Here is a 23,671-nt window from a genome sequence, read left to right on the forward strand (position 1 = left end):
GGGAGTGGCAAGGGGTGTTACATATCCTTACAGGTGATTAAGGTTTATAGCCAAATTATCTCCTGAATTACATTAGCTGAAATCAATGTATTCCACTGGATGAACAGACTTCCATAAAACCTTGGCAGATAAAGCATTAATAAGTGTCAGAGCTGACTTGGTCAATTGAATGATTTGCTGACGCTTCTTTTTACCACAAGCCTGCACTTACAAGTCCAGTGCCAAAGGTTCAGTATATATAGCTGAAGGCAGCAAATAGATGCTCTCTTTTTGAGCAGGGTTCTGACAAGCTGCCTTTCTCATTACCCCTCACTGGCAGCACTTTCAGGCAGGAAATTTAAAGAATGGTAAAGCTGAAGCTGCCCAATCCTGGCCTGGAGGACAGGATACCCTCCCATGCTGAACTTGAGGTCCTGGAGAAAGAAGAGGCAGACTCCAGACCAAAATGGGACAACAAGGCACAGTATATGCTGACCTGTGTAGGGTTTTGTGTGGGCTTGGGAAATGTCTGGAGGTTCCCCTATCTCTGTCAGAGCCATGGAGGAGGTATGTCTTTAACACTTCTTAACTAACTTAACATTGGGTATAAACCAGGTTTCATCTCTCTTTTGGCAAGCAAATAATGGAATATGTTTAGAACTGTTCAGGTGCTGTGAGAACAGGGATGATCTCTCTAGAAGACTGTATAGCAGAGAAGGTAATTTCACAGGTCGTGACCACACTCTGAAGTCATGTTACTGATGGAAGGAAAGGAAGGGTCTGTTTTTATTTCAGGACACAGGACTGAACAAGGGAGTCTTTCACTGTCATGTACATAGTTTAGCTTCTCATTCTAAACCAAATAACCCAATGTTGCTTTCCATAGATAGACAGATAGATAGATATAGATAGATACTGTATTTAAAATATTAATAAACTTGGGACTGTTATTCTGCTCATGATACCAAATGATCTTTTTAGAATAGGTTTTTCATTGGGCTTGGACTGATCCCTGTAGAGTGAGTGTTTGTATAATTTGTTCTAGGATTACCAGCCTGAATGAAGTCAACATTAAAAGTATTTGTTTAGTTGGTGTTATTAAGTCATTTAAAATCCAAGCATATATTATTTACTGCATAATTTACTGGAACTCCTTAAGGTTTAGGTAAGGACTGAATGGCCATGTTAGAAATTTTGTTTTCTTTTGCTGTTTGTTTTGAAAGGTAACTTTGAGCTGAACCATTGCTTAAATATTATACAACAATATAAATTTTCATTTTCTTACTGACTTTTTTGTCTGCTATCTGGTTATTGTCCATTTTTCACTCTGGGATATGTGTAAAATATATTTGTTCCTTTGCAATATTTGGTCTTGAATGAAAATTTTTGGCTTAAGGAACAGTATTTCAAAGTAATATTTTTTTGCATGGTGAGATATTTAGAAATTGCTTTCCTTGTTAGAGTAGGGACAACTGAGGGCTCTGTGGGGAGTTGCTCACACAGACTCAGGGACAACAGCAGTTGCAAGAAGAGATGCTGTTATCATTAAGATTTCTCTAGCATGGGCTGATGTTTAAAGTTTGCAGTGCAAACTGGAGGTCATTTGCAGCAGAGTCAACTCTTGTAGCAAAAAAGTTACAGCACACACACAATTAGAAATGTTTCTGTATTTGACAATTTTAATTTGAAAAAACTGGATGTGTATCTCCAAAATTGATGATACACATTGGCTTCTCAGGGTTTTAAACTTGGTTTTAGAAAGTGGACATGCCTGGATTTCCAAGGTACATTTATAGGCACTTCCTATCTTTTTAGTCTTTCTTTCCATTGTCATGTGAAATGCGGCTGCAAAGCAAGCACCCAGGAAATGCAAAGAACTTGGTATAGATCATGGTTTTATCACTGATGTCAGTGAAGATTTATGAATTGCTTGTGTGTGTGTCAGTCCTCTGGCAGCAATTCTCTTTCTTTCTCATCATCCTGTAACTTGTTCTTTCTCAGGAAACACTGTCAGGAACACTGACAGCAGTTAACCCTGGGTTCTTTCTCCCCTGGGACTCTCTTACTCAAAGGGAGCACATAGGAAAGGAATTACAAGCTAATACACAGACGTGTGTTCTTCTAGCTAGACTTGCTACCTTCTCTAATATTCTTCTGCACAGCACCAAATGCTGTGATTCATATAAATAAATACAAGTAATGCCTTCCTTTTAGAAAGGCATTACATCTCCATCCTTCATCACACATAAGGATGGAGAGCTGTTGTGCAATCCCTCCTCCTCCTCCTCTGCTGTACACCTCAGCCTCTCATAGTAGGTCTAAATCCAGCTCTTGCCACCACTGTCCTCCTCCCATGACAATTTCTGTTCTCAAACTTCTCCCTTAAATCAGAAAAAAAAATACTGCCTGCTTTTTGGATGGATGTCTTTGAATTTGAACATGTGATTATTTGTATTATAAAAAAAGAACCCAAAGTTCTTATTTCTGAGGATATTTTGGTGTTGAGACAGTTTTTGCCTCATGAAGTTTTGTGGCTCCTGCATCTCTAATTCCCATTCAGCCGTGTTTGCAGCATACCAAGCACCCAGTAGAGGCAGCACTGCAACATCTGGGATTGCAGCTGTCAGATTGCTGAAGGGAACTCCCTGACACCATAAAACCACTCCAGAACAGGATGCTTGTGGTAGTCACTGTGTATGACACCCAGCCTCAGTTGTGCTCCCTCTAACCAGCTTCACCTACATCCAGTTGGAAATGGTATTTACTGGGCATTGAAATGGTATTTACTGGGCATTTTGGGCAAGCTTTGCCTTAGTCTTTGCCCCTCAGCATGGTGGCCAAGGTGATTCATTCATCTTTAGATTTGTGTGGTCCACTCAGGGACACAGATGTGCCTCTATAACAGAGCAGCGTAAAACTGTAACATTATGCACCTTTTTCCAAATTATCCACTGGAAAGCAAATGTGAGTTCACTGAGGAAACTCCATTCTGCCCCAGTAGTTCAAGTGCCTTTATCCTGGATGGTGTTTGTCCTCATCCTATGTGTCTTCAAGATACGTCTTCACTGAATCCTTAGTACAGAGCAGCTGGAATCCCTGTTTCTGCTCTCCCACTGGGAACAGGGATTATGTTCCTCCTTGGATTGTTCCTGGAGTGATTATTTTAGAGTCCTAAAGCTCAAATTGCATATGATGGTGGATTATGGCTGTCAATTAAGAAATTAAAAAAACAAAACGAAACGAACCAGCTATATTTTGTGCAGGAAATATCTGCAGTGGGTGTGAAAAAGTCCTGTGGGACCACATATCAGATATTAGATATGTGCAGAATTAAGGTTACATAGACTGTCTCCTGAAAATTGTTTTTAATTTCTAAAGATTGGCTTTGCTATTTTAACTTCTTTCTTTTTGACTATATGGATGAATGTTTGGATCAGTTTGGATGGGTGAGGTCTGGTAGCAATGGTGTGGAGAGTACCTCAGCCAAGGACACTCCTGAATGAGATTGGGTGTCCACCTGCTTTGTGAACCAGTGGTTGTACCTTTTACATCCCTTATGAAACATAAATGGACTACAGTCAAGCATAAAGTTTACCCTTGTGTGGTACTTGGACTTCAAAAAAGGTGGATTTTTTTTCTCTGCAAATTGTCTGCAGTCAAGGTAGTTAGGAACACTGTGTTTATAAATAATGCTTATTTTCAGATGTTGAACTTAAATCTGGAATTATTTAAGAGCTGCTTCTTCCTAAGCACAGCACTATGATAGTGTTTTCACACTGAGATACCCAACTACACAAAAATTAATTGGTGGTTACATAATTTACTTACTTTTGTTGTCATAGATAATGAGTTTATATTTTTTAAAATGGAAAATTTACTCCAGTGAAGTTTAGTAGAGCAAAGCACATTTTATCCTTTAATGTCTTAAAAGTTGTCAAATCCATCATTACCAAAGACGAAATAGAGTTCAATATGCACACAATGTAAAAGGCGTGGTGGTTGCCTCAGTGATTTCACCAGCTTAATGAGATTGAAATTTCCCTTCATTTGATAGCTGTCTCTGACATTGCTCATAGCTTTTGTTTAATCTTTATTGAGCAACATGTCATTCAATCAACTGTTAAACATTTTCATGTTATCCCTGATGACCATTATAAAAAGGAGGATGCATATTTAATGTTTAAACCATCGATTTTTAAAAAAGTCTCTAACTCTACAGCTCACATGTGGAAACCTTGCCACTGCATGAGGCAGAACTTTTTTATCTCTCTGCATGCCACACTGAAAGAAGGGACAGCAATGACATGAGCAATTCCTCACCTAGCAGTTGATGAAATAACATGTTGCTACAGCTGAGGTCTCAGAATATGTTAGTACAGTAAAACATCTCCATCTGAAGCCTGCCTGCCTTCCCTTTGTGATGAACTGTGTGCAAGCAATAATGATTTTTTTCAATTTGACATAAGCACCTCTTAGATTAGAGAGGAAAAAACAGCTCTACAGATGTTCAAACCAAATATTATTTGTTTTGAAATACAGTATTGAAACAGGATGAGAATCTAATAGCTCAATTGTAAGGTTTTCAGACTAGAATATCAGTCATTGTTTGTGTGCACATATATGGTGTCTGATTTCAGATCATTGGTTCGTTTGTTAGGATGGTAAAATTGTGGCAGCTTGAAAAGTATTTCAGTTTATTATTATTAGTTTATTTTTTTGTGTCCCATGTGTACCTGAAAGTGTTTTAGAGGTGTGTGGGTGTGGCACCTGGGGACAGGGTGCAGTGGTGGGCACTGTGGTTGGTGATTGGGCTCCATGATCTTAGAGGTCTTTTCCAACCATAATGACTCTATGATTCTATATGGCAGCTTTGCCAAGTCAAATTATTGTTTTTCCATTATAGCTTCTTTCAGAAAACTTGAGGAGAAATTGAGAGAAAGAGAAAATGCAGCAGAGATGGATTTCTGAGCTGGCAACTAGAATTGAACCCTAGAAACCAAAGAACCCAAGAAAGAGAAAAGTGTTATATATCATTGAGAGCTATAATTTTATTTCTCTTGAAAATATAACAATATTCCTACAGCTAAATATTGGTAGTTTCAAATACATAAAATGCTATTCAAAATGCTGGGTCCTTTGTGGCATGTGCCACACATCAGGGTGAATGACTAATCACTGAAAAGTGATTAGTGCACCAAAAAAGATATTTTTATTGAAGCCAGTTGCCAAAGGTAGCTCTACAGACATGGAACTCTCAGACTTCTATACAGCATGCCATTTAGCCACACACAAAAAACCTTCTTACTAAAAAATGATCAATTTTTAAAATCAGTGTAGTTCATCTTGCTTGCATTAAAACGTAGTTACTACTGTAAAAATGTAGACTGACAAACTGAAAACATTTCAGAGGAAAGCCAGAAGAAAAACTGAGACATACTTTTTGTTAGTCAAAGACTGAAGGATTCATTATTATTTATTTGTAGAGATGTTTGTTAAACTTCCAACTTTTCTGACTATTCCTCTCTTTCTTCTGTGTCAGTCTATCTCTTCAGGAAAAGGATTTTGTGGACATCATCTCCAAGAAGAAGAGTATCTCATTTATTTTCTTCCTCACTTCTCCCATCTCAGCTACATCCCCCTCTCAGGAGACCATCTAGTCCTTGCAGGAACAGCCTTGCATTAGTGGGGAGCAGCTCTGGGTGGATCTGGGAGCCTCAGGCTGCTGCTGCCTCACTTTGGAGAGAAGTGGCTCTTCTGTAAAGCCAGGAAGGAGGGAACTATGGTGATCCACCCTGGTTTTGAGGAAAGTGAACTCCCCTAGTTGCAGATTCAAATTTAGCATTGTGGTCTTAGTTGAGATATTGTTACAAATGGTGTCAGTGCTGAAGCAGGCAATTCCTGACTCAAGTCTTTCTGACTGTATTTCCATGTCACAAACCTGTGAAACATACAGGGCTTACTCCAATTTTTGAGTACCTAGGATCTCTTTTGAAACAAGGCTCTTTCCTCTGTTTCCCACCACTCCAAGGACTTCTAAAATGTACTGATTGCAGGAGGTACTGCTGTCAGATGTAACAGGGCAGCCCTCTCTCCGTGCTGTGCTGACTGTCACCTGGAAGGCATCTAAGCCAGAAATGGCAATGGACTCCCCATCCACCTGTGCCTGGCATCACTGCTGACAGTGCAAAGGTGTTGCCCACGTTGGCAGAAGGTCTGGGACTCACTGAAACTGTGTCAGACTCAGTCACTGCTAAGAACTGGCTGTCTGTCCTTTCAGTTTCTAAAGGCTTGTCCCATTTTGTCTTTATGGACTTCCTTAGCTGTGCTGGAACATGCAGTGATGTGCACTTAAGGGCCCCTGTTCATCTGATTAGATGTGCAATGCATGCAAATTTGGCTTCAAATAGTTTGTTCTCTGCAGATTCTCCACCCTCTTTCTGTGAATAACACTTCTCATAACTGTTTTACTTTCATTTTCATAGTAAGCAAGATTGTTGCAGTGCATGCAATGAGATCTCCCTCACTGTTGCATTCCATCCCCTTACATCCTGATGGCTTCCTTTCCATCCTCCCCCTCCTGATGGGAGGCTCAGTGGGACAACCTCCACACATGGAGTCTCTGGCAGAGTTTGTGTGGATGCCTCATCTGGGTCTTTTGCTACCTGCTCTTTCAGACGCCATATAGGTCTCTGCTACACCACACTCTCAGTTCTCTCTGGTAAAGCCCTTCTTGAGCAACAGTAACAGTCAAGTCCAGAAGATGGATCTGTACGGCTACCTGATCCAAACACTCCCCATTTGCAAAAGGTCCTTGTCACCCTTTGAAACTCATCTTGCAGTGATTTTAGATCATGCCTTGAAACCTCAGCATGGACTGGCAAGTAGTTCAGCTGAAGTGCTCCTAATGGAGACACATCACCTTTTTTGGTCAGGTCACGGTAAGATCACTTGAGGACTTGATTAGAAATTATGTCCCTGGTCAAAGATCTTATTGAAGAAGGAAGTATACAATCTTTATAGTCTTTTCAAGCTATGACCAATTGCTCCTTATCATACCTATCAAAGAAAAAGCTTTTTAGATAGCTGTCATCTCTGTTGGCAGAAGGGGAGAAGACCAGACTGTTTCTGAGCAGCTTTAGAGAGCATTCAAAGGTAGTCTGAACCTTTTGCTTTCAGCAGACAGCAGGCAGGCTGATATTCTGATTTAGGATCCACTTCTTCTCACTGAAGTGCACAGTCCACCTCCACTCACGCAGTTCCAGCAGTCTGAGCAGACTTGGCTTTCCCTCCAAGTCAGGGAGATTCAGCAGCAGCACAGTCCCAACCCCACAGCTCTCCCTGTTGACAGCACAGTGGGTAAGATTTGCTGCAGGACTCTCAGAGTTGAACCATCTTCTGTGGTGGACATGGCAAGAGTGTTTACGGCTGTATCAGCCTCAGGGGATTTCCTCCAGGTGCTTATGGAGTTCCCTTTATTAAGATGCTGCAGAAGAAGTCTTTAAGTATGACATATCTATGACAGAGCAGTCAGATAAAGGGGTCCCATGACTCTCTTGGCACAGACACAAAAAGAAGAAAGGAAAAAATCTAAAAAGGTGTGCTCTGTGCTCACAGCTCACCAGCTTGCTTGATAGCTCGGAATCCCCAGGAAGTAAATTTCAGTTTCTGGAATGGTTTTCAGTCTTCAGATTTCCTCTTTCACTTGCTATCTGATTTTCATTGCACACATGAGGAAAAAGTCAGTAAATACTCAGACCTGAACCCTTAACATTCTGATCTGCATTCTTTTCATTGCTTTCTGATTAATTGCTCCTATCTAGATTAGGGAGATAAAGCCATTTTGTGATGACAGATAACAATAATTCTAATGTGCAGCAATATTCAGGCATTTGACGCTGCACTTTTACAGGGCAGTGTGCTGCTCTGGGGTACCTCCCATATCCAAGGTACACCTTGTTCAGGAAAAAACTAAGAATACTTGTCCTATACTAACCAACTTTATCATCATTAACAGGGTTTGAACCCTGCACTACAGATGTCTTCTAATCAAACCCAAACATTGTTGAGAACAGATGCCAAGAACTTCTTGTTGTTTCAGGCAGACAGCCCAAGGCTCCTGCCTAGTATTTAGGGGTACTTTGCTTAGTTCATTCAGCTATTTCATACACTTTGCATGAGTCACGGCTATAAAACCATAATTTTTTGCAGGAAAAAAAAAAGGGGGAAATCATTCCAGGACAGTAGCTATCTTTCCCTCACTCGCGATACAAAGGTAGCTTTTTCAAATTTTAACCTTGAGAGTGTGTAATTTCTGTTTATGTGTGAAGAATAAGAATTGCTGCCTGAAACTACAGATGTAACTGAGTGCCCTGCCTGGGCAATCAGGAAAAGCATTGCTCAGAAAACAGGGAAGGGTTTCCACAAAGGGTTGCTTATCATATCACAAGTCCTTACAGGCTGCTTATCACATCTCACAAGCCTAATGGTTTTGTTTTGTTTTACTACTTCACTGATTGGAATTGATATTTTTCTTATCCATTCCAGGAGCCTTCATGATCCCTTTCCTGATTTTGCTAGTCCTGGAGGGTATCCCCCTGCTTCATCTTGAGTTTGCCATTGGTCAAAGGCTGAGGAAAGGCAGTGTGGGTGTATGGAGCTCTATCCACCCTACCCTGAAAGGGGTTGGTAAGTCAAAAAAGCTGCCTGAGAAAGCACAAATCTCTGAACTGATGATCTAAAAAACAAATCTACTGGGTTTTATTTTGGTGTGCCATAAGAGATTTCAGGATCTATTAGTTTTCCCCTCTTCGTAGCTCTCCATTGATAGGTCAAACTAATCACGATAAAGCAAAATTACAATTTTGTGTTTACATTCCCAAGTACTGTGGGTCCTGTTAAAACTTTTCCCTAATCTGAGACCAATTTCAGACCTCAGAGATATTTTCTGTATTATCCATACTGGGTATGGTTAATACAGAAAATATGGTTTTTACCATTAGGATGAATTTTTAGGTGTGCCAAAAATTGTTCTGTAACTGTTCTGTGGATAAATATTACTTGAATCTTTATCTGATAGACCTCAGCTCCACTTAATTTTACTTTTTTGCTTTTGAGTGTTGCCATTCCATAAGCCACAGAAACAGTATTTTGCAGAAAACACTTCTTCACCACGGTACCAAACTTCTGAGTACAACAGTCCATTTGATAATGTTGTAAAAGCAGCATTGTGCACACAACACAAAAACCTCCACAGTTGCCTCCTTACACAGGAGGTGCCTCTGAACACTGGGAAATGTGGTGAGGGTGGGCAGACACTGGCATGGGCTGCCCAGGGAGGCTCTGGGGTCTCCAGCCTCAGAGATACTCAAAGCCTGCCTGGACATGGTCTGGGCAACCAACTTTGGATGGCGGGGCTGGAGCAGGGGTTGGACCAGGTGACCTCCAGAGATCCCTTCCAACCTCCACCACACACTCGAAAGGGAGGGAACAAGGCTGCTTTGGCACCCACTGCATTTGTAAATCAGTTACAAAAGATAATTGTTCATTGCATCTGGAATTTTTCATGAGTCTTTAGAACCTAGGAGCTCTCAGGAGCTAATGATTAGCATTTACTGTCTACCAGAGAAGTCACCAGAGGTTGATTACTTGGGAACAGGCAGAGAAGGACAGATACCAGGGTGAATTCTGTACCTGGTCACAGACTGTGACTCCTGGCAGCTGTCCATCCTGTACAACACCACCCCTGTTGACTTTGCAGGGACCTTGTGGGAGAAGGAGATATTTCAGTCTCATTACACCAAAATTCCAAGTCAGCTGAGCTTTACATGTGCCCAGCATCCCAAACTCCCTGGATATCAGCTGGCAAGGCTGTGAACAGGATTGTGTGGTGTCTGTAGGGAATTTGTCCTCTCATAAAGTTGGCTCCAAAGTGGGCATCACCTTCAGTCTCAGAGAGCTTTTAGGATGTAACTCTACGTAGGACTCACCTGTCCAACCTTTAGGCAAAAAATTCACAGTGATAAACCTACATCCAAAATGTGTCAGATTTTTTCCATCCAAAATGAGAAGGGAAATGTTGGGTTTGATACTGTGTGCTTTGATATATCTTGAAGACAAGAGTGTTGCAATTCACACAGTCTTCTGATTTTTTTTCAGGCATAGCATCAATGTTTGTGTCTTTCCTGGTGGGCTTATACTATAATACTATTATTGCCTGGGTGATGTGGTATTTCTTCAACTCCTTCCAAGAACCCCTGCCATGGAGTAACTGTCCTCTCAATGACAACAGAACAGGTATATTTCATAAAACATTTTATTTTGTTGCACAGCACAGATTTTTGTTTCTATCAGTTACTGTAAATGAGCCTTTCTGTGAAATAGCAGTAAGGCATGGCAGTCCTGTGAGGCACATTACACTATTTGATACTTGTGTTTTGTACAAATTCACATTAAATGAAATGTGGCCAGCATGTAATCTTTGAGGCAAATTTTGGTTTCTCTTATGAAACCTCCTGGTAGATTTTGACAGATGCGTTCATATTCGGAATATTCAGTAAGTGCAGACCTAGTATAAACATTAACATTTTCCAGATTTAAGCAATATCTGTCATCCGTCTCTTCAACAGCCCTCCATTAGCACATTGAAAAAGGACAAAAAAAAGCATAATCCATTTGAAACACCTGTACCTCTCATTATGACAAGTCTACATCTGCTTGGAGACTGCTTGGTGGCAGCAGCTTTGTTTTCCATAGTCAGCCCTGCATGACTCTGTGTGAAGCAGGTTTTTCTGCTGGGTCTGTGGGCAGCTGTTCAGAGTGCTCTGCCCCTCTCCTCCCACAACAGGCATGAAAAGCCTCATATAAGGGCAGGCCAGGGCAGAATATTGCACAGGCCAGCACAGGGCAGGGAGCTGGGGATTCAACTTGAGCTGACAAGACCTTGAACAATGCCCCACAGAACAGGAGAAAAGATATCGCTGAAGGAGGTGTGGGAGGAGAAGAGCCACTGTATTAAAATACCTGTTAAACAGCTGTCTTTTAAATATCTTATTTTGCCATGAAACTAGCCTCCAAAAATCTGAAAATTTGCCAACAACAAATCCATTGGCATGAAGTGGAACAATTTAAAACACTGATATTAATTATTTAGCTTCTTTTTCCCCAAGTAAATAAAAGATGTACTGAATGACAAGCATTTTGTGGTTACAGATTATATAGAAGAGTGTTCCAAGAGCTCTCCTGTAGATTACTTCTGGTACAGAGAAACATTGAACATCTCCACTTCCATTGGCGATTCTGGCAGCATCCAGTGGTGGCTGTTGCTGTGTTTAACATGTGCATGGGGTGTGCTCTACGTGTGCACAATCAGAGGCATTGAAACAACAGGAAAGGTACTTTGTCTTGGGGGAACTTTTTATGACATGATATTAATCCTACAATTGTGATCCCTTATTTATACAGAATTAATAATGCTGTAGAAGCTGTCTGGTTTTTGAGTGAAAGCATGTCCAAAATTTTGTGTCATCACTGGGACTGCTTTTTGAAGAATGAAGGTGAATGAAATGGAATCTAGCTTGATTTGATTTATGTAGAGATTTTTGTGATCAACTTTTTGTGTGTCTTCCTTGTCTATACAGGTCCTAGTAACACATTTTTAGGTATTATCACTTTAACACTAATAATAATCTTTAATGCAAGATAAAGGGACTCTCTTTTTATTATGGCTATTTTCTTCAAAACATACCTATACAGAGTTATTTGTGTTTGTGCAAGTCCTAAATATTATTTCTACAAAAGAGGGACCAACATTCAGCAAAGTCCTGAGAGTCCATCCTTCCATCAGTCTGGTCTCAGGGTATACATTATTTTTGATGCTGCTTTTGAATGATCTGAGTTGAATTCCAACAATGACAATTTCTCTTAAAAAGGCCACTATTACTAAAAAAGTGTTTATTATCCATGTGTACTACAAATATCACTTCATTGAACATTTTTACTGTAGTATGCTAACTGTGGCTTACTTGAAGCTTGCCATTATTGTTACTGAGCAAACCTTGATTATTTCCCAATTTTCTAAACTTTTTTTAAAAATTCAAGTGTTTTGTTTCATTTGAGTGGTTTATTGACATTTTTTTTTTGGTACAGGCTGTGTATGTGACATCAACTCTCCCGTACTTGGTGCTCACCATTTTCCTGATCCGTGGCTTGACGCTGAAGGGATCAACCAACGGAATTGTGTATCTCTTCACCCCTAATGTAAGCCACTGCTTGGGCCATTGCTCAGTGAAACATGCTGTGGTCCTCTCTGTGATTAACAACTGATTGAAAATTAGTCCTCCCCACTGGTGCTTTTCTACCTATCCCTCAAGCATCTTAAAAAACCTTGATTCTGTGAGGCGAATCCTCTGCATTGGATATGAAGAGGATACATACACACAAATACTTCCTCTCTCTCTCCATCCTCCATCAAGAGCTGTTCTAATGAGTTGAATGATCATCACAGAGCAGTGGGGTTGTCATTTATTTGGCTTGTTTTATTTTCTTGTATTCTACCTAAGAACCAGCCTAAATTTAAAGCATAAATCATGTATTTGGGAGTAGAACCCACCTAATTGCCATATGAACAAAACATATGAACAAAAAAAAAAAAAAACTAAGAGAAAGGTTAAATAATATAACAGTATTTAAACAAAATTAAAACATGGATCATTTCCATAAGCAGATCTCTGAATGATCATTATTAATGCTTAGTAATAAACACCTTTTCTGAAACCAGGCATGGCAGCTGTCAGCTATGCAAAGCATTTTTTTAATCAATTTTCAAAATACTTACATAAAAACTTCAGATAGGTTTTCTTTTATTAAAAAAAAAAAGTAAGTTTGACAAAAATATTGACCTATTTGTTGAAATTCTTCAAGAACAGTGAGTCTTGCATGGTTAATGTTCTTGTTTTAATTGTTGTTTCAAATCTGTCATACTCAGTTTAAATAGCAATGTTGGATGTGCTTAAAGCTGTGTGTCTGATGCCTCAGGTCAGTGAGCTGGCGAACCCAGTGACGTGGCTGGATGCAGGAGCTCAGGTGTTCTACTCCTTCTCCCTGGCCTTTGGAGGCCTCATTTCATTCTCCAGTTACAACTCTGTTCAGTAAGTAGCCAGGCAAAACCCAAATTTTATATGAATGTTTCATTCTTTCAAATGAAACATCTTTATTTTGCCCTGCTGTTGTGCCGCTTGGGTCTGCGCCAGCCTCCCCTCACAGATGTAAGGTGCATCTCCTCTGACTGCTCCTAGCCCTCCCAAAACAAGATTTCATGTCCCTGCTCTGGCTGACTTCCTAGAGAAAGATGTGGTGATGCGGGATAGGAAGAAGGGGACTGGCTGCCCAGCACCAGCTGATGAGCAGGAGTTTTCTCTCTGGGAGTGCTCAGTGCATGGTGATGCCCTTGGTCTCAGAGCAGGTGGTAAAGCACATCTTTCAAATCAATTCACAGAACACAGTTTAAAACTTTAGCTTTGAGATGAAGAGATATATCTAATCTTGAAATTTAAATTCAATTCCTTTATATGTGTGCTTTGGGCCAGGGAGTGAGAAATCTCATCACCCAGAGACTGACCCAGCCTGCGAATTATGATGCAGTGCTATATTCTACACTCTCTCTCATAAAATATTGTAGCAACTACCAATGCCTCTTGGTGCCTGCCATCCCTTCAGAACTATTGAAAGGAAAACTGTCTGGAATTCACTAAATGTGATATTTTTGATAAACATCTGTCATGGTTTGACGCTGGCGCAATGCCAGTGCCCCCATGAAAATATATTCTCCCTAGTGTCTACTGTGAGACGTGACCAAATTTCAGCACCTATTGGTTTGACCACCAAACTCCCAAAATCTCACTTCCTTTTCAAAACAGGACAACATCTCTGAATTAAGTTTTGGATATGTGGTTTGGTCGTGCATTCAGAGATCTGTGTTTCAGTTTTGGTTAGGATTCACTTACCCCACAGCAGCATTTCAGTCTCTGAGGAAGTTCTTTGTCACCACTCTTGATTTCAGGTGTTGTTGAAAAGACCTGAAATTTTTGGTGTCTGCAAGTCTCAATGTGAGGTGTCAAGCCCTGCCTAAGGTCCAAGTCAATGTCCCACAGCCATGGAGTCAGACCTGGGAGCATCCACCTTTCCAAAAGACACAAAGAAAAGGAGCAGTGTCCTCTGGGTTTTCCAACACACAGGGCAGTTGCATTCAGGCCATGTTCATTCAATGCTCAATGATTCATGACTTAAGGAGGGGACTGAACAAAGTCACCAAACTCCCAAGGAATATAAGTAAGAACATTCCCATGCAAATTCCACAGTGTTACCCTGTGGTGTTGGGCCATCTGCAATCCAGCACCAGCTGGACCAGGGGTCAGTGAGTCTGCCCCTGGATGGTTTGGGAGTACAAAAACATCCGAAAATACAAAATGTTTCAATGCTGTCAAGGATTCAGTAATTCACGATGAGAAGGAGCTTGAGCATCTTACTTTCTCTAAAAGGAAGAAATGTTTTTCAAGCCTGTCATTGAGAATCTCATGTTACATTGCAAAACCTGACAGAAGACTACAGCAAGGAATTTCCATTCAATGTCCTACATCCAGGAGATGCCTATTTCCAATACTGTAAATGGGGAAAGGACACAGTGTGATAGATCTTGGTTTGCACAAGCTTGTCTCTCCTCTTGAACATGCTCAGAAAATTAAAGATGACAACATCAAATTTATCTCAATACCCCTTTCTTGCCTAGGACAAATGAGTTATCTGCAGTTTTACAGCCTTCTCGCACAATGATTAACCAATTTAATATTGATATTTTATCTTGTCCCTCAGATGAAAGTCTGTTTCTGGCTCTGCAGATTCTTTGCATTAGCACAGGCATACTAGCAAGAAGTGCCTGCAGCAGAGGCATTTCTACAAAGAGTTTTTCTGTCCCATCTTTTCAGCATAATGTTACATTGTTCTTCCAAAATTTGGGAACGTTTTGAACCATCTTTTGTTCAACAGTCAAACAAAACTGTTCCCAAGTGCTCTTGGGAACAGCACCATATCCAAGTGCTATGAAAAGTGAACTTGTGCTCACTTTTCATGTCTGATATTTGAATTTAAGCCCAAACTTTTCACCTTGCAGCAGAAAAAAATACACCAGCAGTGAAGGCACAGCCTGTGGCAATGTGTTTCTGCACACATCCATGACAAGCCTGAAAAGGAGGAGACTCTTTTGCCCCTCATACTTTACTTCCCATGAATCAAACATGAAAACAGCTCAGGCAATTATTCCTTATGAACACGTTATTTGAAGGGGAAAAAAAACACCAAAAGAAACCAAACTCATAGCTATTAAATTGCTTAAGGCACAAAGTTTTAATTTACTAAATCTAACAGTACTACTTGTGTGCTTTTAGAGAGCACACTGCTGTACCTAGTCTTGGCAGCCAGTTTCACTATTTATTTTAGGAATGTAATTGACATCCATTGTTTCTTCTCTTTGAATTGCAGCAACAACTGTGAGAAAGATGCTGTGATCGTTTCAGTGATCAATGGTTTCACATCCATCTATGCTGCCACTGTCATATACTCCATCATTGGGTTCAGAGCCACAGCAAGATATGATGACTGCTTTGACAAGTGAGTTATTGGGGGAAAAAAACCCCACAGAATAAGCAGGTGTTTGTTTGTCTGAGGCAGCTCTGTTAGCCTGCTGACAATGGATTTATCATTTATGAATAATTGCAGCTCTTGACTCACATGGCATCAGAACCACTCATTACTCATAAAAATATGGAATCTTGTGGAACAAATCCCATAGAAAGTGATAATTGTTTAAGTCACCTTATTTCTGACATAAATATGTTTTACATGATTCTCCATGCTGACTTGGGGCATGAATGTAATATTCCCTGGTTCCTGTGTTAGCTACGTGCTTAGGTTTCCTCCTGGAGAGCTCAAAAGCTCAGGTCTCATCAGAGGTGCCTCATTTTACCCAGGCAGTCAGACTCTGTGGTTTCCAGTCTAGTTCCTCCACATTCAGCTGTGAAGCTGCATGATTCGCAGCTGCAGACAACTTAGACATTCCCATAAACCACCCAGTCTGGGGACTGGTGTTTAGTCTGCAATGCTAACACAAGCACCCAAATCCTGCATGGGTTTCTAGAGTGTCCATCCATTTAAAATCATCTATGCCATGAGAGACATATATATATATATTCACCTTGTAAGAAAGAAAATTGCACATGCACATCTGATGGACTTTCCAATGTCAAATCCAATCTTGATATTGTACTCTTAGTAACTTGTTTGATGATGTAAACGAATCCTGATGATGCTTACAAATTAATAATTTCAAATTCCTTACATTTCACTTTTTCAGGAATATTCTTACTCTGATGAATGCATTTGATTTGCCAGAAGGTAACGTAACCCAAGATAACTTTGAACAAATGCAGCAGCTGTGCAACTTGACTGATCCAGCAACTTTTGCAACCCTCAAGTTTGAAACCTGTGATCTGGAAACTTTCCTGAATGATGTAAGTTTAACAACCTAACAGATATTGATACCTTAAATATGGTGGGAATGCATAGCAACTATTTAATTGCCAAGTCTAGTGACTACCAATTTATATTTAAGTGTGCTTAAATATACTGTGTGATGCTTTGTGATGTTAATGATCCTAAATCTTCCCCAGGGAGCTGAAGGAACTGGCCTAGCCTTTATTGTCTTCACTGAAGCAATCACCAAAATGCCTGTCTCACCTTTGTGGTCCATCCTCTTCTTCATCATGCTCTTCTGCTTGGGTTTGTCATCTATGTTTGGGAATATGGAAGGTGTGCTTGTGCCTTTACAAGATCTCAAGATTATATCCCCCAGAGTGCCTAAGGAACTTATTACTGGTAAGTGCATTTTTAGACACTAGTGACCTCCCCACCCTGCCCAGAGAGCAGCCTATGTGCTGAAAAAACAGCCCACCTCACTTCTACCTTCTGATTGGAATGGTATAAGACTCCCAGATAATCTACTGAAGATTTTCCATGTTCCCCAATGGGGCAGCTCGTGTGAGGTTCCTTCTGAGCCTGCAGGCAGCTGTTAACCTTTAGGCCTGCCCATCAGCCTGCTCTTGATGACCACTGACTCCTCCATTGGGAAGCTGAAGGACCTGAGTCCTTCAACCAGGCAGGATTTTTCTCAGAGCAACATTATCCCATCATCTATGGAGAAGAGGACCTCTTTTCTCTCCTCAGCCTTCTCCCTTTTTGTTTACCACCTGTGTAATGTTAGGAGAGTTTTACCCAAACAGAAGCCAGCCTCCCCAGAGTGCCATTAAAAAATAAAGTGGTGGCCTTCAGGCTGCAAGAGTTACTCTTTAAGCTTTATAGCTACTGGGGAAATACTTTCTTTCCCATTTTGTTTTCACTTTCACACCTAAGTGTGCTGTTGTTTTTGTTTTTGTTTTTTTTTTCCACAGGTCTCGTTTGTTTGGTGTGTTATTTGATAGCTTTCATTTTTGTGCTGAATTCTGGTAATTACTGGCTGAGTCTGTTTGATGGTTATGCTGGCTCTATTCCCCTGCTGATAATTGCATTCTGTGAGATGTTTTCAGTCGTCTACATTTATGGAATAGACAGGTATGAAATACAGCGTAACCATTACTTGATATCAATGCATAAAGTGATTATTGTTGCATAGCTACAATCTCACTGCATCTCTGTGCACAGAATTTCTGTTATAGAAATCAATGAAATTATGCAGCTATAATTTAGGGTTCTTATATGTTTCAGGTTTTTTAAAGAGTTCTCAGCGAAAAGAAATAATGCTTGCCAAGTACTTGTATGTGAAAGCTTTCCACTTTATTATTATATACATTATAATAAATAATGTATATATTATATAAAAAATTATAACTATAATACATTATAATAAATAATGCTTTTTAACAACTAGTTCAAATAAACGTATCCCTAAGATATTGCAAGAGAATATTAGGCATCAATGGAGTGCATTAATATGAATGCAAATAATTTATTTTTAAAGTAGGCATCAGAATGTAGATATTTGCAACAGTTACATAAGAGCCACTATAGACCATTTGCCTTTTAAATCTGCTGACATTTATAATAACTCTTCTTCGGGATAATGGCATTAAACATTTAATTAGCAGAAGCAAAGTACACACACACTGGCACCGAGCTGAAAGTTTAACCCAGAGTTATAGCCAGGAGTGTTTACAGGGAGTGCTAAATGATGCTCTCCAACACAGGGATCTCCAGGCAGGCTGCAGACATTACTTTACAGCAGCTTGCAAATCAAGGCTACTGAGATACGTTCTTAGCTGATAAATCCAGGACTTTATCAGTTGGAGCAGTGAGAAATTATCCTCTCAACTTTCTACAGGTGTAATAAATCAAGTCTCAACATCTTCATGTTTGTAATAAAAACATAAGAAATGTGAAATAAAGTACAGGGAATTCAATCACCCACAAGTTTTACTTGAACTTGTGCCAGATTCAGCTACTGCTCCTGGCAGTGGGGTGAATGCCCTTGTGACCCATTTTCCCATACTTTTATGCTACTTAAGGAAGCATGAATCAGGTTAGGTAAATTAGATGGTGTACTCTTGAGAAAGAAGGCTTATTTTAATTTGTTAAGGCCAGAAAAAGCTATGTAGATCACTTTTCCTTCCCTTTAAAATCTCTGAACTCCTTATAAAGTAAATTAAAATAATTCCCAGGACGCAAGCATAGGTTGAGTCCATAAAGTGGGGGCAAGGTGTGTGTTTGTGTTTGATTCAGAAAAATGCCTCATACCAAACTTTAATGTTCCTGGCCAGTACACACCACTGTAGCCCTCTTTGAGAGCAGAGCTTTTCAGGGCTGCCCAACTGTGGTGTTATCTGCTCCAGATGAGTTTCCTCATCTGGAGATGTGACCTTTTTCTGAGAAAGGGTCATTGCTAGAAAGATGGCTCTGTTGCTTGAAGGAGAACATGTGTGTCATCCATGACACTCATGAACTACACCTAAACATGCACTGCAGTCAGGACAGGGGCTCCATGGCTTTTAAGACACTCAGATCTCAGAAGTTAGGGATGAAAAGATAAAATAAATTCCCATAGTAATTGAGATTCTAGTGGATTCAGTGTGTTGTTCGTAGTTGAAGGATCAACTCAATAGTCCCCTCAGGGTTATTCCTATAGGATATGCAGGAAATCCAGACAAAAGGACTAAAGGAGAAACGTGAAACTTCCAAACTAAACTTCCAAACTAAACTTCCAAACTATTTTTTAAGAAGTGTGTGCACAAGGTGTTGCATTATATGTAGAAGACATAAATTGGTTCAGGAATGATGCAGACATTACCACTCTCAATGCAGGGCTTGTTTCTTCTTGTGGAAATATTTTTGCCCCACTGACCACTGCATGTTCCATGAATTATCCAAATAACACAATTTAGGTGCTTTTAATAAAGTGTAAAGTTAAAAAATGTTTCATTATTCAGCCTGAGAAAACTAGTAGATATCCAAATTTAGACAAACACTGTATTATAATCTAATGATTAAATTATTTTATTTGCTTTTGATCTTTTTAAATATTATATCACTCCCTTTAATTTATGCAGTTCTGAGATACTTATCAAAAAATTGTGAAGCAATATGTTCTGGGGAAAATCCATCTGCACTGACTCTTTTCTGTTGAAGCTATTTCACATATGCCTCACAGATATCTCCAAGATAGTACATCTCCAAAAATAATTTTCCAAACTTGCAATGATATGTGCCTTAATTTGAACTAGTGAGGTCTAACTCCTGATCTTGTAAATTCTGGTCTCAAACTGACATTAGCAAATTCCTGGGAACCACAGTAAGGGGTAGTTTGGATTTCCCCGTTTATGAGCAGGCATTCTCTTATCCTGGCCAGCTTTTTAGTCTGAACCTCCTGCTTTTTGTTTCTAGGTTTAACAAGGATATTGAGTTCATGACTGGACACAAGCCCAACATTTTCTGGCAGATTACCTGGAGACTCATCAGTCCTCTCATTATGTTAGTTATCTTTTTCTTTTATTTTGTGGTGAAAGTCAACGAAGAATTGCTCTACAGTGTTTGGGACCCTAACTATGTAAGTGTGTAAACCAAAATATTTATTTATAATTATTTTAAGTATTCTTCTTTAATGTGATAGTCATTGTCAGTTATATTCATCTTCCACCTGAAACAGTTTTCTGGCAAACTTGCCACAAGACATGGAAATGGGACTGCTTTTCTTTTGCAACCTCACTTCCCTCTTATTAATGTTTTGGCCCTCCCTCACCCTTTGATTTCAGCCTTCCCACAAAAAGGCTGATTGGCCATAAGGCCCTGGTGGCCTCTCAGGCCCCCCCTGCCCACATTCCTTTGTGCCAAGGAAGTGTTCCAGTCCCCCATCTCCCTTCCTGGCTCCTACTGCTTTCATGCCATTTTCTTTACATCACTTTAAAGTAAAAATAAGCCCAAAACAGCTGAGGCTGGAAACCCTTGAGCTGAAAGCTGCTGTGGAATTGGCAGACTGTTGTGCCATTATGGCTGGCCAATGTCCTCATTACATTTTTGATCTGTTGAATTACTGAATGTGTGCATGGTCCCAGATATTTGCTCCTCATGACTTTCTACAACTTGGTTGTTTGCTCTTTCAGGAGGAGTTCCCCAAAACAGAGAAGGTTGAATATCCCCCCTGGGTGTATGCTATCATTGTAATCCTTGCTGGAGTGCCCAGTGTGACCATCCCTGCCTTTGCCATCTACAAAGCCATCAGGAGCCACTGTCAGAAAAAAAATGATCGTGCTGGCCTCATCGCTACATCTGAGACTTCCATTAATGGAAACTTAAAGTATACATCATAAACCTTTTGTTTTTTCAAATGTGGAAGGATGCCCTGTCAGTGAGGAAAGTAAAAAAAATATATTTTTATGAATCTGGAGTTAATTTTATTTTCATTGAAGGGTAACCATGTGTTGTTTCCAGGTAAACATTTGCATAACAAGGCAATGAACCGTGAAGAGTTGATGGCCTGGCTTCTGGAAGCAAAAAAAGTGACATTTGCAAGTGATTGGGGCACCAGGCCAAATAATTTGTCCCTTTCTGGTTCTGAAGCCAGCTTGTTTGAAACTGGCTTCTAGCCCCTGTGCTTGGGAATGCACTGTGCATGAAGTGACTCTTCCATGTGTAATCATTCTGGTTGGGTGGCCAATATGAAGGGTAACTTAATGCTGTCCTCTCTTGCACATTAAATTGTTTTTACTTTACATACCACTGTGTTGCACAAAGCCACTAATATTATTTGTTTCATAGAGAAGTTTAAATATTTAATAAAAACATTTCTAAGTATGAGAATGACAACTTAATTCAGAATTCTATATATTTTATAAATTGCCTATAACTTCCAAGTTCCTAGCAGATAGTGCTGCTTTTGCTGATGACAGGAGAGGTAATCTTGCAATGGGGCAGCAGCAGCTCAGGAAACAGCAAAATCTGCCTTCTGTGGCACCCGTGAGCAAGGGGTGCACCACTTGCCTGGGGGATCCATGCTGATGGGAGATCCAAGGCACACCAAGGTGCAAATCTTGCTCCCTGTTGCCATCAAGGTAGGTGGCTCTGGTTCATGTACATACACAAACACACACACCTGACAACTATTTGAATTTTTAAACTTCCTTCCATGTGACCCAGTGGAGCTCAGTGAGGGATCCCATTCCTCTTGTGGCCACCAGAGAGGAAAGGGGCACTGTTAGAGCACCCAGGCAGAGTGCCTGGAGCAGTGTCCATGTCCCCTCTGGATGATCCTCTCCATACAACTGTCTGTGTACATGCACAGTGATACACTTGTATTACCTTGCAGCAGTTCCTACACCCACCTTTTGAAACAAGAATGGATCCAGTTTAGATCCTCATACTGGTTGTAATCAATGTACTCTATTAAAAGGAATAGGTACACTTAGGGTATACTTACTCCAGAATGTATCTTTAGGGTAGTCTATCTCCTGTAAATTGAGAGTAAAGTGCATTGCATTGAAAATTGAGAGTAAAGTACACATTGCATGTGTACTTCATGGAATCATAGAATCAATGATTTGGGTTGGAAAATTCCTTGAAGATTATCCAGTTCCAACCCCCCTGCCATGGGCAGAGACACTTTCCACTTGGCCAGGTTTCTCCAAGCCCCATCCAACCTGGATATGAAGACGTGCAGGGATGGGGCATCCACAGCTTCTCTTCTGGGCAGCCCATTCCACAGAATCTGAATTATTAAATTAATTTACATTTAATTTTCATTTTTAAAAAAATTACATTAATGTAAGTAACTCTTTAAACTATTTGAAGTTGTTATTCTTTAATAGGAAGAACATTTTTTGTCTGATTTTTCTGCTGATAAAAAGCTCAGCAACCAGGAACGAGCAACACCATGTGTGAGGTGGCTGGCTGTGGTGCCAGGCGTGGAATTTGGGGTGTTGCTGGAAGGGCCCAAGCCCAGCCCAAGGCACCTCCTGATCAGAAGAGCAGCAGGGAAAGGAGTGATGGTGGTGTGTGCCCTGGGAGCACTGACACTGTGCAAGGGCTGCCAAACCACTCTGTGTGTCCAGAAGTTTTTACTGCTACTGAGGTCCCAATGGAAGCAGGAAACTGAACGTGCAGCTCTGAGACAATCCTGGACAAGACACTGGGAAGTTGAGTTGCTCTATCTGTGAGCCTGGACATTTGCAGAGGTGCAAGCAGATGAGCTTTGACAGCCCAGGGAGAATCATGAAGCCTTGATCTCAAACTGGCTCCTGGCTGGATGATCTGCAACCTGATCCCATTTGTGTGCTTAGCAGCAGAGCAGGGGAAATTTTGGGGAAAACAATTCACCTGTTATTTTGGGAAAAACAATTCACCTTCACTTAGAAACTCTTCCCATTTGGAGAGGGGTATCCAGGCATAAACTGTTTGTTGCTTTACTGAGGCAAGCAAGCTGACTAGCTGCTCTGTTTAGTGTGAACTGATTTGGTATGCACACCAGCAAAACCCTGGTATGATTGAAAGAAAACAGAAAAATATTCTCACATATTTTCAATTGAAGGAAAGCATTCGGCTCTTGCATTCATCAGTAACTATTTAATGAATAATAAAAATAGTCACTGGGGATTCATTGACAGGTGGGAAGTGATTAACTTCTAGCAACTATTGTGAAAATGGACCAAATTCTAATGTCTGAACACACAACGTCTAATTTTTCTTGTTTTTCCTTTTTTCTAATTGAATTTTTGTATTTTGAAAAGATTACTTCATTTAGTTACTTCTATTAATAAACTAAGACAGGAAATGCCAATGTTTTATTCACAGATTTTTACAGGTATTTTGCAATTTTAATTAGTCTGCTGCAAAGTTTTCTTTTTAATTATATTCAGTGTCACACTTCTCTGACAGAGAACAGAAAATAAAAACCTGTTTGATCCTGAGTTACCCATTAACAACATATTCCCAAGCTGTCTAACTATAGAAGCAGCTGCAAAAAAGGCAAGAGTGGTAACTCTCTATATATAAATAATTCCTGGTTTTGTCTTTAAACTGCATCCTTGGTAATGACACAGCCCCTTGCATCAGATAAAAAGAAAGCTCCACCTTTCTTCCAAGATCCTTCTGTCACCCTGCATAAAAC

The 23,671-nt window shown here is 40.2% G+C and overlaps 1 protein-coding gene across 1 annotated transcript; it reads left to right on the forward strand.

Moving 5' to 3' along the window:
- The first annotated feature begins 344 nt into the window (after positions 1–344).
- Positions 345–20,970, forward strand: LOC102070344 (sodium-dependent neutral amino acid transporter B(0)AT1). Its single transcript, XM_005482938.4, has 12 exons — positions 345–546; positions 8,524–8,664; positions 10,135–10,272; positions 11,188–11,369; positions 12,124–12,234; positions 13,012–13,124; positions 15,511–15,639; positions 16,382–16,538; positions 16,698–16,902; positions 17,475–17,634; positions 19,957–20,119; positions 20,673–20,970. The coding sequence occupies exons 1-12, from the start codon at positions 345–347 to the stop codon at positions 20,877–20,879; spliced, it is 1,908 nt and encodes a 635-aa protein (XP_005482995.1). The 3' UTR covers positions 20,880–20,970.
- The last annotated feature ends 2,701 nt before the right edge of the window (positions 20,971–23,671 follow it).

This window comes from Zonotrichia albicollis, chromosome 1 (genome assembly GCF_047830755.1).
Source record: "Zonotrichia albicollis isolate bZonAlb1 chromosome 1, bZonAlb1.hap1, whole genome shotgun sequence".
NCBI lineage: Eukaryota > Metazoa > Chordata > Aves > Passeriformes > Passerellidae > Zonotrichia > Zonotrichia albicollis.

What these genes read in the sequence shown, in the direction of transcription:
- LOC102070344 (XM_005482938.4), top strand. Translation starts at nt 345, where the DNA reads ATGGTAAAGCTGAAGCTGCCCAATCCTGGCCTGGAGGACAGGATACCC. An exon ending in GCATTGAAACAACAGGAAAG is followed by an intron (nt 11,370 to 12,123) that starts GTACTTTGTCTT and finishes TTTTTGGTACAG; the next exon opens with GCTGTGTATGTGACATCAAC. An exon ending in TCCAGTTACAACTCTGTTCA is followed by an intron (nt 13,125 to 15,510) that starts GTAAGTAGCCAG and finishes TTTGAATTGCAG; the next exon opens with CAACAACTGTGAGAAAGATG.